Raw genomic sequence first — 13,006 nt, forward strand, 5'->3', positions numbered from 1 at the left:
ATCATGGTTTTACATGTGCTGCATTCGTCCTCAATGTACCGACACACCACAGACAAATTCTGTGCGGGTCGGTCAACGACATTTTAGCATTGAAATTGCGACCCTTTTTCAAACCTGAAGGTTTAGGAGTCAACATAGTCGAGTTTTATGAAGAAATGCAAATAATGTTTTCGAGTGTGACAGAGAACTTCTTTGAGGCGTGTTCCCAAGTAGTGACAGAGCATATGGAAAAAAGGAACAAAGGTCATGGGGCACTGAGCACGATATTTGTACTGACATCGATATCACATCCAAACCTGATGCCGATGACTCAAGGCGACTCAAGGATCCCCGACTCAGGCCGCCTCCCTTCTAGGAAAACGTTTTTTTGGAGTGCTGGAAATCAGAACAATATATCTAATGGGTCGGAGTGGTTGGGACCAGTGCTCCTTTTTTTACTCTTCCTATACTTTTATTTTGAAACAAAACTTTTCCGGAATAGTTTTATTTTAAAATAAAAGTGCAGGAAGAAGTTGAAACTTGCACTTCAGGGCAATGCAGAGAACTTTCCCTTAAACAGCAAGTGTGTTTGGTTGGGGGTTTTGATTTCATGTAGGAGGGGGCGTAGTAATGGAGTTTGTGGGGTGCGGTTGCAGGCCAGCAGGCAACATAGTTCCCCTACTTCTTTGCATACACTCCGACCACCGAATATACCACCAAATATATCCAAGATGAGTAATACGTGGGAGGAACATCCAGCAGAAAGAACATTACCAGGGGTAAGTAATTTGTTAATTGTCAGCCCTAGTCTTCTTAAGGGTGATAAATCTAATGGCATCCTGCAATTTTCTGGTGCCAGAGGGCTTGGCTGAGAATGAGTTCCTTTCAGTGGACCACAGATCGCAGTGGTCACAGTTCTCAGGCAACATGACGGACCTACTTCAGGCCCCAAACAAAGTGTCACAGGACCTTCTGTGGTGAATTTGCAAAGACAACTTGTTGGCAGGATAACCTTTTTGGCAATCATGGCCAGAGATGACTACTCTTAAGGTCTGGGGCGCCAATTTGAGCGAGATGGCAGTGAGCGGACTCTGATCTCTCTAGGAGTCGAGATTCCACATAAACCTGTTGGAGCTGAGAGTGATCAGACTAGTGCTAATGGCCTTTTTGCCTTCCATACATGGGAGGACTGTCATGATCATAACAAACACCCTGGGTGGTTATGCACTACATCAACAAAAGAGATAGTGCTAAATCTCTCCCTCTGTGAAGGGATGCCATTCAGCTCTAGTTTGGGGTGTTACAGAACAAGAGCTCTTTGTCTGCAGTTCACACAGCTGGGATGGAGAAAACCAAAGATGATGCCATGAGCATGCAGGGATCAGCCTTTCACGATTGAAGGGGCTCTGCCAGGAAGTTCTTTTGGAGATCTTTACCCTTTGGGGAACCCATCAGGTGGATCTGTTTGCATCCATTTTCAACAAGACATGCAAGCTTTTCTGCTCAAGGGAATTTCCCCCCAGAGGTGTGTTAGGCAGAATCCTGTGCAGTTCCCTTGGGGAACACTGCAAGAAGATTAAGACTACTGGAGTAAGCAGTAAACCCAATTGGTAGCAGTCTGTACCACCCAGATTTACCTGCTAGCTGTGGCTGAGCAGTCAGACTTCTCTCAAGAAGAGTAGGGCAGTATACAGAGGATACACAATAGGGCTAAAACCACAGTAGAGCAAGCAAACACTGACCAGAGCTTGGTATCAAAAGTATATAATTATTTATTTAACACACACTTAAGGAAATACACTAGCACTATAAATCAAAGCAAGATCAAACACAATCAGAAAAGTATACACACCTCCCTTAAGAATTATTAGACAAGTCTAAGTCAAAACACCACTATTTGTAAAAACAGATGCGAGCGCCTAACTTAGATGGCACTCTAATAATTAAGTAAAAGGGAGAGAAAAGGGCAGGTCATGAAAATAAAACAGTTCCCAACACCTTTCTGAGACCAAACCAAGTTAGTGAAGGCAGAGTCTACTGTAGTGCCAAAGTTTATAGGGCAGGCCCACTTTAAATGGATCAAGGTGAAATGTGCCCAAGATCACTTGGTTTAGAAATGCATTCAAGTCTTTGTAAAAATGTTAAAAAGAGGTTGGGTTGATTCAGAAGGTAAAGTTCGAAGGTCTGGGGGCCAACCCAGTTGGAAAGCCAAAGATTTAAGGGCCACCTATAGCAAACCGTAGAAAGGGAGGCTAGGTGGAACACAGTTCCTTTAAAGTTGAGGAAGCTCCAGCGGTGGCAGTTGTTCCTGGCAGCGGGTGCAGTTTGTGGTTTCGACCAGGGGAAGAGAAGATCTCGTCGCGGAGGAAACTTAGAGTCGTTGCACTGCCCAGGGAAGAGACTAGCCGCGGAGTTCGTCGGTTAAAAGGTGCGTTCCTTTTATTCGAGGTCAGAGTGGTGAAGCTTGGCTATCCGGCCGCCTGGGTGCCTGGTACGGGCGATTCGACCAAGAGACGAACAGGAAGCGAAATGGCGAACTGGTTGATCCCACCAGCTCAGAGGAAGAAGACTCTTTCAGCAGAAGGTCTTCTCTTGTTGTCGGGAAAGTGGTGAGGTCGTTGCAGCAGGGCTCCACCGGTGGTGTCGTCGTTGCAGATGGCTCAGCTTCTCCCCTCTTCGGATTTCTTAGGTCCTGTGGTGACTTCTCAAGTTCCAGTCCCAAAAGCCCTGCTTTTATGCAGTAAAACCCCCATTCAACAGCCTAGCTGTCACTCATACATGCTAAGTGGTGAGCCGGGCGTCTCACCACTGGGCCAATCAGAACAGAGTGCAACCTGAGTTGCTAAGGCAATGCAGTCCAGGGTGCCAATTCCCCCACCCACACATCCTTTGGAACCCAGACAGAGTGGCACCAGTTGGAGGACTTCTGTGGAGAAGCCCGCCAAAAAGTGGAACAAAGGGCCCGACCTTGGTTGGGGTTACAGAGATGGACAAAAACACCATTTTAGAAAAGAGTTCTGGCGAAAAAGACCCAACCGATGATTTTATATTAAATAAACCGGCGGTCTCATTAACATTGCACCAAAGAGTGGTGCGTTTAAAATCAATGGGAAAATCCCATGAGAAATAGTCCGGTGGAATATTTTGCGTGTTAACCACTGCCACCAGCCAGAAACTCGACAAGGGGTGACTGGACAGTGCCCCCTTGGAAACAAACCTAGGGGCAATCGAATTAACCCCTTCCAGTACTTCCACAATATGATGGTTTGTACTGGTTCTGTTCACAATTTTGGACTAGTAAAGTCAGTGGTGATTTTGCATGCCCTGGGAGACCGTAGTCAGTCCCAGGGTATGGAGTCTATGTTTGGGGGTCACTATGACACCCCTGTGTTACTGCACTGAGGGTGCTGTGTAACACATAAACTAAAACAGATGATACCCTATGGAGTAAAAGGACCCCATAGCCCATAAGCACACAATAAGTCAAAGACATACCTCAAATCATGCCTAAGAGTGGGAGGAAAAGCCCAAATATCCCGCAAAGCTGCTGGGGGACTCACTAGGTTTGGGAAATTAGCCTTATAAGAGAATTCTCCCTAACAAGGTGCACAGGGGGGGTGGCTTCATTGTGGACTGGAACTTTCCACTTCTATATGCGTTCCCACCAATTCCCGTCTTAACCCAAGTCAGTAGGAGGTGTTGACGAGGTATGGAACAACTATGATCCTAACTGCCCCAGATTGTGCCAGGAGGACATGCTACCTAGACCTTCTGGACATGGCCATCTGTCACCCCTTTTATCTTCCCCCAGAGCGCCGATCTTCTCTGGCAAGAGGGAGGGCTGAGCTTTCATCCGACCATCAACACGCTCAACCTGCACGCTTGGCTATCGAATGGCTTACGGTACAGTGATTTGGATCTCCCTGAAGGAGCTATTGCTGTCTGCCAGAAGACCGGCGATGAAGGCACTGTACTACTGCCGATGGAAGAGATTTTTCAGCTGATGCAAAGCTGAATGTGTTGATTCTTTTCTGCCCATTACTTCAAAGTGTATATCATTCCTGCTGCACCTTGCCAGGCAAGGTTTACTGATTGCTGCTGTCAGCGGATATTTGGCAGCACTATCTATCTTCCAGCGCACATCCAAATGGGGTACATTTTTCTCAATTCAATTCTTAAAGGGACTTACAAAGGCTTTTTCGGCGACATCTTTTGTGGTGCCGGCTAAGAACCTTAATCTAGTCCTGACCTTCTTAATGGGAGCATGTTTTGAGCTATTGCATTTTTTTCCCACTCAGGCTCCTTACATGGACACAGCATTCCTTGTAGCTATCACATCTGTACGCGGAGTAAGGGAGCTTCAAGCTCGCTTACCCTTCATGGTCTTCTCAAGGGACAAGGTCGTACTCCGAGTATGCCACTCACTTTTACTGAAGGTATTGTCAGAATTTCACCTTACTCAAAAAATCTGTTTACCAAATGTCTATCCTCTGCCTCACCCATCCAAAGGGGAGCAAAACCTACATAACCTAGATCCTAAAAGGGCATTGAGTTTTTACAACACCAGAAAAATGCCTTCAGATCAGATGACTGATTCTTTGTAGCGTTACCGGCTCAAAGACAGGCTAAGTTGGGACAAAACAGAACATATCTAGTTGATTGTGCTTTTCTTTTCAGAATACTACTCTATAGAAAAAAAGGACATTCCTGACGGGTTCAGGGCGCACTCAACCAGAGGGGTAGCCGCCACGTCTGCACTCCAAAGAGGTATACAAGCGCATCACATCAGTCAAGCGGCAACTTGGGCTTCTATCCACACTTTAGAAACACATTTTCGCTTGGATACTCTGTCTTGTCCGGACACCTGTTTTGGTAGAGCTGTCCTACAACAGATGTTAATTTAATGTCAATGTGAGTTTGCTTCTCTATCCTTCGACGATTTGGCAGCGCGATGGGAGTCTAACTAAGATGAGGAATCCGTGGGAGGGTGCGTCTCTAAACTCAGAGGTCCACCATTTAGTCCTGGTGCCTAGAGAGGGATCTGCACCCTTTCACCTGCCTCATATCCTCTGTACTGGATTCATTTGCTTTCGTTGACACTGACAGGCTATAAATTGCGACTGTATTGGAGGTATCTGGCTACTATTCCAGTTTTCTAAAGGGCCCCTGAGCAAAGTTATTTTTTCACAATTCCCACTGTTATCTACTTTTTGCAGGGATTGTGCACCAGTTTGTGGTTACAGCGTGGGATTTGAATTTGCTATGGACATTCCTCATGGGTAGCCCTTTGAGCGCATGCATTCATGTCCTCTTAGATTGCATACCGTTAAGGTGACTGTCCTAGTTGGCATCACCTCCACAAGGGAGGTGAGTGAGCACCAGGCATTATCTGTTAAACCTCCCTGTTTGTTCTTTTCTAAAGTAAAGGTGACATTGTGAGTGAGAACATCCTTTCTTCCAAAGGTGTTCTCGGCCTTCCCTCTCGATCTGAAGGTCAATTTTCCAGTGTGTCTTCCTCTGCCTCATTGTTCCAAGGCAGAGGAACATTTCCATCAGTTGGACTCGGTGCAGGCTCTCTGCTACTACATTGCTCAAAGTGCGACATTAGGAAAGATTAGCAGCGCTTTGTGTGTTATGCGAGTGCCCCTGCTGGCAGGGCTGTGGCTAAAAAGACCCTGTGAATCTGGATTATTCTATGCATCTTGGAATGCTATGATCGGCTGAAAGGGATGTGCCTGAAGGTCTTGGGGATAATTCTACCAGAGGTTTAGTTGCCCCAACTGCCCTACGGTCAAGGAGGGCCCTGTCTAGGACTTTTTCCAAGCAGCTACGTGGGCTTCCCTGTACATGTTTGTCAAACGTTACTGCTTGGATAGGATTCCGTTTCGGGGCAGGCCGCTTGTTTCGGCAGAGCAGTCATACAGAGCTTTCTGGCTTAGGTTGTATCCTGTTGTTCACCTCCCTCATCAAGATCTACATACTGCTATGGGAGTCTATCAAGGATGAGGAATCTGTGGGAGGAAGTTCTCCTTCAGAATAACAAATTACCTATCTCTTGGTGAGGTACTTCAGATGGATGTTCATCCCATGCATTCCTTATCGTCCTCACGACCTGCCTCTCTTGGCAGATAGCTAGTGCACTTCATAGGTTCTACGCTGCCTCTGCAACTGTGGTGCTATGGAAAAGGCAGAATTGAGGTCATGGGGCGTGGCATCTCGATATATACAGGCCCTGGTGTCATGTCTGGCAATTAGGCACTTGGAGGTCTGGAGCTGAGCCGACACGTAGCCACGGTAGACCTCATGATAGCGATGAGGTTCCAAAGATCAGTTTCAATGGAGATAAGTATCATAGATGAGGAATTTGTGGGAGGAACATCCATCAGAAAGGTAATTTGCGAGAAGTAAATAATTGGTTCTTGTATGGAGTCGTTCAGGTATGCTCCCTCTTAATATAAAACCTGGAAAATGGAACGGGCAGACTAATGAACTGGAAGCATATAATGCTGTACATTTGTCTAGTACGTCTATTGAGGTAGGTCTGTTAGTTTGGCAGTATTACATTGACTAGATAAACAGACATGGTATCAGATTCCAGAAATGTATTCTGAATGTTATCTATATTCTTTTGAATACATGTATATGTAAGGATGATGGACTCTGACGGTGGGGAGTGGGAATGTACTAAATAAGGTAATTGTAAATAATATTTTAAAATATTGGATCAATATCTTGCTGGCAGCCGGTAGCCTATTTAAACGATAGCACCGCTCCCTTCAACCTAAAAAAGTTAGATTCAAATGCTTTTTAAAAAATCAAGTAATCTGCAAACTGGCTCTCTAGGGTTATTACTTAAATTGCCAAATGTCTTGTAATCTGTACGTTCCGCGTGAAAGATACTCCCACATCACCTCACAGAATTCATGGCTACAGATATGACTTGTAAACTTGTCTGTTGCTCAGTATTTCATCTGTGGGTTAAGGGGGCAAGATAACAGCTTTCTCTATATTTAAAAGATATATATTTTTTTATGGTGCACTATGTGTTAGTCTCTGTCAACCTTTGCTATAAACATTTAATGCACCTTTATTTTTACTTTAGGAAATGTTGGCGGCAAAATTATCTGTGTCTTTGCTGCGGCACACAGAGTACATTCCATCAGACAAATGTTTTTATGAGGCCGGCATAGCCGCAAAGGTAAGTGAGCAGATAGTAAGTGCAAAAATAGACATAGGTCCAGACAACGAACAGCAGTATCAGCACACTTTTCACCGCAAGAGACATTCTGTAGCGCAAATCATCACTGGATTTGTGGCTGATATTTGTACCTAATCGGATAGTATTTCCAGCATGTGTAGCCTTCTTACCAATACTCTATGCACATCTTACCCATTAGATTTCTGCATGATTCAAAGCTTTTGCTGGTTTTCATAATTGTTTTGTTCTGCATGGCCCTATCCAAAAATAGCAAATGTTATTAATAAAGTATTCGCTTAAAAACACATTTCACATGCATCACTCTTGAACTCCAAAAGTGGAGGTTTGAGGACAAACACAAGAATCATTGGTTGGCTGTATATATATAATTTTATCTTATATAGCATGTCAATGAATGTGTTGAACCACTGTGTTCAAATGCGAGACCTATCCAGTGACATGTTACTTACCAATTCATTTCTTTTTACACCCAGACGGTAGGTTGGGAAAACATGGCCTTCATCTTCCTTAACCGATTCCTGGACCTTGTTGATGTGAGTATCCGAGAATGTCCCTCTAACATTTAGATCCTTAGATGCAGAGTTTCCTGTGGCTCCCTTGGCCCCAGTCACTTCTGACCAGGAATGCCAGTATTTTAATCAGTTGTGAAGGATATTCATGGAGTTGAAATACCACCAGGATCTCACGGCCAAATGCTTTTTATGGCAAACCTAGTTCTGTGACCTGCTGGTTCCATTCTTCTTTGCAACTGGTGCTCAACCTACGAGCTGATTCGGTACACCTTGACATTCTATCTAATCACCCTGTAGCTTTATACCAGATACCCTGAATGTGAAATGACCGCAAACAATATTCCACCTAATTTGCCCAGTTTCCGCCTGCTACACCATCCACTCTGCTTACTTACTCTTTTACTCCTTTCCTTTTACATAATGAATACACAAAGCTAACTTGATATTTACGCAAAGTAGTGATCAATAGTTTCTTTGTCCATACATCTACAGATCTACTGCAATACTATACAATGTAGTTAGCCTCCAGAGCTCGCTTTACTCTGATTATGATTACCTTGTATATTAGATCCTGCAGGAGGGAGCTGGCCAGACCGTTTTGAGATGCTTTTTATTTTTGTGTGTCCATTTGTGTAGCTAACCTTTTACAAATGACACTCCTCCAGGGCTAGCAAAGTCTTTTCACCCACTAGAATAGTCAAGTATATTTTATGAAGGGCTGCTTCTATTTGCAGGGGATGCTTGAAACTTTTTTTTAAAAAAACATTTACTTTTTTGCAGTAAATGTTAAGTGTCAATGTGCATGGCTGGCCTCTGGGTGGCAGCAGTGTACCATAAATAGTGGGTTTTTAATGATATGCGGCATTTTACAGAAAGCACATTTACATTTTGCGTCATCCGTTGCCATAGGTCGAGTGCATTTCTCTTAGGTTGAGTAGGTAAACTAAGTTACTCTACTTGCAGGTCAAGCAGAATTTTAAAGAATTGGCAAGGCCTGACTAATATAACCAATGTCTTACTTCAGGGATAAACAAACTTCTGTATTGTTGCTCATTTTATGTCTTGGTTACAAATAACTTCTGGTGACATTAATAATATTAGTACAACATTACTGATCAAATAGGTTTGTTTGCTAATAAAGAACATTTTATTTAGCAAACGCTGCTAATCAATGTTTGAAAACGAATGTATGCCTTGATGTAACCTCAAGGCCTAACTGAGTTCTCAACGGGGTTATCTCTTGGATCAACATGATGTTGCATGGGATTTATATTTTGGGTATTCTTTCTTTTCTGCTTGGATTAAGAGTTTTGTGGAAGTATATATGATGCAGTGCGTTTATTGGTCCATGCATGTCTAGCCGTAAACAGATTGCTAATTGAAAGCTACCGTATAGTGAAAGCAATACCAATCTCGAGATGCTGTAACTTTTGAGTTTCTGGAGGACTCTTCCCTAGAATAGCAGGAGCCCTGTGCCAATGTGCAGGTGCTGGCAAAAACGCTAGACATTATCTTGAGGTGTCTCCGCCGCGTGCTTCTATAGAAGGATCACATCTGCCAATCTCATCTGCTTTATTTTTTGCAACAAGAAACTGAAATGGAACAGAAATGTATGGCTCCAGCTGTGAGCAAGTTGGGTATATCTTGTCAGAGAGATCCATGGAGAAATGTAATGTAAGTTGTAATACCAGCATAAAACCTTCATCCCATTTTTTTCTTGCTAGGAAGTAAACCTATTAATTTAGCCTGGAAAGTCCCAAATTACACAGAGGAGCCAGTTCCAACCGGACGCAAGGCAAAACCCATGTATCTTCTACATAAAGCCGGGACAGCATACACGCAATGAATTCTTGGAGCTTTCGCTGGTTACATAAAAAACAATGGTTTATATATCCAACATTTGTCATAACTGACCTCATACTGTAATCTTAGTTACCAAAACCTATGGGGAACGGGTATAGGTTAATAGTGGTGATTACATATACATTCTATAGAGGTTAGATTTCTAATTGTGTAACGCTCGTCTGGTGACTCCTCCTGCGACCACCTTTAAATTGAAAAAGTTAAAACAACATCATTTCTGCAATATGTAATTAGCTGGCATTGTACTTCATGGGCGGCGCAACATTTGAGATTTTCATTGGTTGGCTTCTTACTAACTAACCTTGGACAACTGACAGGTCGTCAAGACATGAGCCAGACAGGAGTGGGGGAGAGAGGTCCATGGACTGCCTTCCTTTTAATTCAAGAAGATACCATCCCTCCTTTCTATGCCACGAGCCAGGGTGAGCTCTTTGTTTTTGGCCATCCTGAGATCTGGAACCCTGGATGCGTAGTTGCCCAGTGCTGAATAATAAATCTGCAATTACAGAAGGGAGGATTTGTGATAACTGTCTCTAATGGGTGAATCTCCCACCTCCCTCTGACCGATTCCCTTCCCACTGCGTTCTTTTCTCACCTTAGTTATTTGTAGGGGGAGCTATCCGTCTTGCGTTTCTTGTGCAGGGGCGCTTGACGTTTGTTGGCGAGCTGCCCGAGTTGCTTCACTGGTGCAGTACGCCTTCCTTGGGCCCAGGCCTGCTGTGACCCCGAATCTGCTGTTAGGCAGATAGGTTTGTTAATTGTAAGTCTTTTGTTCTGTTTATGGTGGGAATTCGTTAATGTCTTTTTCTCCTTCTTTTCAGGTGCGAAGGTCTTGATGCTGGCGTGCTGGATGGAGAGGCACGTTTTCTAGGTAAGAGAAAGCGTGAAGTGCAGTACCTTTATTGTCTTTTAAAGCTAACCTGTGTTTTCTTCTTCTTCTCCTCACAGGCCACTGTGGTGCTGCGAGTGGATGAGAGCGCAATGAAAAACAGGCCCTCGGAATCCCTTAAAGTAAGTACAGCGCTGTGCAGTTGTTTAATATTGAAAGAGCACCCGAATATGTCTCTTTTTCCTTTGCAGATGTTGCTGTGGTGCTCCGGGTGGAAGCGTGGCGTAGCACGATGGAATTCAGGTAAGACTGATGGAATTCGATGTTTTGGAAGTGCGCGTTCTAATATTGTTTTTCCCTTTCTCGTTATTGCAGGTCGCAATGTTCGAACAGGAGCTGTGGTAGCGGTTGGCCGGAAGTCCTTAAGCTAGTACTCACAGGTGAGTGATGTTTCTTCTTCTCTCGGTTTCCACAGATTGCAGCCCAGTTGAGAAGCTGAGTGCTGGATGGTGTTTTCTCAGGTAAAACAGAATAATCTTGTTCTTGCAGGATTACAGGAAGATGCTAAAGACCAGGAGCTGGACACGGTGAGCGTCACGCTGCTGGTTGCAGAATAACACTAATTGTGTTCTGCAGTCAGGGTGTGGTTTATATAGCCCAGGTAAAGTAGTACCAGGGAAAGTAGTTCCAGGCCTGCCACAACCAAAACACTAGACCACATGGCTTGGTTCTTAGAACCAGACTGTGTGGGTGCTTCCATGTTGGATTTAAAGGCTGATGTACATAAATGGGACCTAGTTTGAACAGCCCTTCCTTCCTACACATGAGCCTGGTGCAAAAGGTGCCAGGACTGGCTCTAGGAGCCCTTTTGCAGTGGTTTTAAGGCCCTCAGGGTTCCGGTGGGAGCCTGCTTTTGGCACAACTTGTGCCCCCTCCCAGTGGTCATGACAAGTGTTACTTTTTCCCTTGCCATTGGGGATACTCTTGAGTTATTCTTCATGGAGTCTTTTGGCTCATAGCTGTCCTGCACCTGGCTTAAAAAGGCAGGAGGGACCTAAGGGCGTCCTCACTTCCTTTTCGCTAATATCCTCTGGGAGAAATAAGAGTCCAATCTATGGACCCTCGCATCCCCTGCACACCCAGGTACTGAAAACAGTCAAATGTTTCAATTTATATTCTGTATACAAAATTCATAATACATATAATGCCTGTTTCAAGTATTCAAATGTTCAAAACATGTTTTATTTTATTCAGTTGTAATTCCTTGAGGCCAATGAGCGAAGTTCGTGCTTGACGCGTTTTGGGGATAACATTCCCCTTCTTCAAGAGCAATTCACTCTATGAAAGAGAAAAAAAACAAATAATTTGATGAGAAGAAGAAAAATAACACTAAAATCATTGTCGCCATAAAATCCGAATACATTTCTGTTCTCAAAGAGCTCTCCAAGTAGCTTGTGACAACATGCCCTGTGGTGTACAAGACACTTATTTGGTATAATGTTGAACCAAAGGTGATGTGAAGTCACTGTGTCTAACCAAACTAAAGACACCGTCTATCTCCATAATCCATGCTTCTAACCTCATTATCTGTAATAAGGTGAGTATTCAAACTTTAAAAAGAGAGGGCAAAATTCCCTACCTGTCCTAATTTCTCATAATTGAGTACTTCACTCTACAATAGAGTTTTCACCTGTGTTCAAATATGTCCTAATGCCTATTTTACCTGGCACTCCCGAGTCAGAAGATGTCAGGTAATGAATGTTGCAATAGTGTAAATCGTCACGGCTGCAGCCCATCCAGAGTTCTTTAATAAAAAAAAAACTCCAGCGTTCCTACAAGTGAACCAAAGAGCAGAGTGTATAATTATCTGCTTTGTAACCCATGAAGGGGATTAAGCTATGGCATACCCAATGCAGTGCAAAGGAAGTGCACCATGTGTCTTTTTCGTTCTAAAATTAGACTTACCTCAGTGTCAACGCAAGTTCCTGCAAGTCGTTTAAATCCGCCTGCGGAAGTATGAATTCAACAAGACACAAAAGGAAAACAGGAACGCTACGAATCCATGTTTGGAGTCAATGTGACCATACAACTAAAGTGCTGCAAAAACATTAGCGGCAAAACAGCAGAGCTGTAAATGCATCCCACTGGGATTTCTGGTGGGCAGGGAAGGGCATCGCTTTTGGATCCCGACCCTGGGGGTGGATATGCAAGGGAGGATCACATGGGTAGAGGAGACTTGGGAGTGGAAGGGGGATGTCCTTGGGTGAGACACAGTATCCCCATGTCCATTTCACGATGAACCTTTAGTCCCGGCACCGTTTATGGGCTATTGTCATCATTTCCCATTTTCTGTCTTTCAAGAGTACCCAGGAAAAGGCCCTCAATGTATTTACACTAGAAACAGGCTAAATAGGAAGACATTTTTTTACTCCGGGAAGATCAACACATATCACCCCCCTAATGTTGTTTCAGGAAAACATCAGGCCAAAAGCACACAAAAACCACCAAGATTTGTGCATCGGTCATACTACTCTGGTACTGGGACGATGGAGAGACGACTAGGAGTGGTATACACTAGCATGTCAATACACCACTCTGGTACTT

General features: G+C 44.0%; 1 protein-coding gene across 2 annotated transcripts in view; it reads left to right on the forward strand.

Annotated features, from left to right (window-relative positions):
• IFT172 (intraflagellar transport 172) overlaps nt 1-13,006 on the forward strand; it is a 1,218,930-nt gene that overhangs the window by 1,152,134 nt on the left and 53,790 nt on the right. For both annotated transcript variants that reach the window (XM_069605452.1, XM_069605451.1), the window contains exons 43-44: nt 7,082-7,177; nt 7,672-7,731. In XM_069605452.1, the coding sequence (XP_069461553.1) occupies nt 7,082-7,177; nt 7,672-7,731 (156 nt within the window). The remainder of the gene's footprint in view (nt 1-7,081; nt 7,178-7,671; nt 7,732-13,006) is intronic.

The sequence above is a fragment of the Ambystoma mexicanum genome, chromosome 4p (genome assembly GCF_040938575.1).
Source record: "Ambystoma mexicanum isolate Mex_15411 chromosome 4p, UKY_AmexF1_1, whole genome shotgun sequence".
NCBI lineage: Eukaryota > Metazoa > Chordata > Amphibia > Caudata > Ambystomatidae > Ambystoma > Ambystoma mexicanum.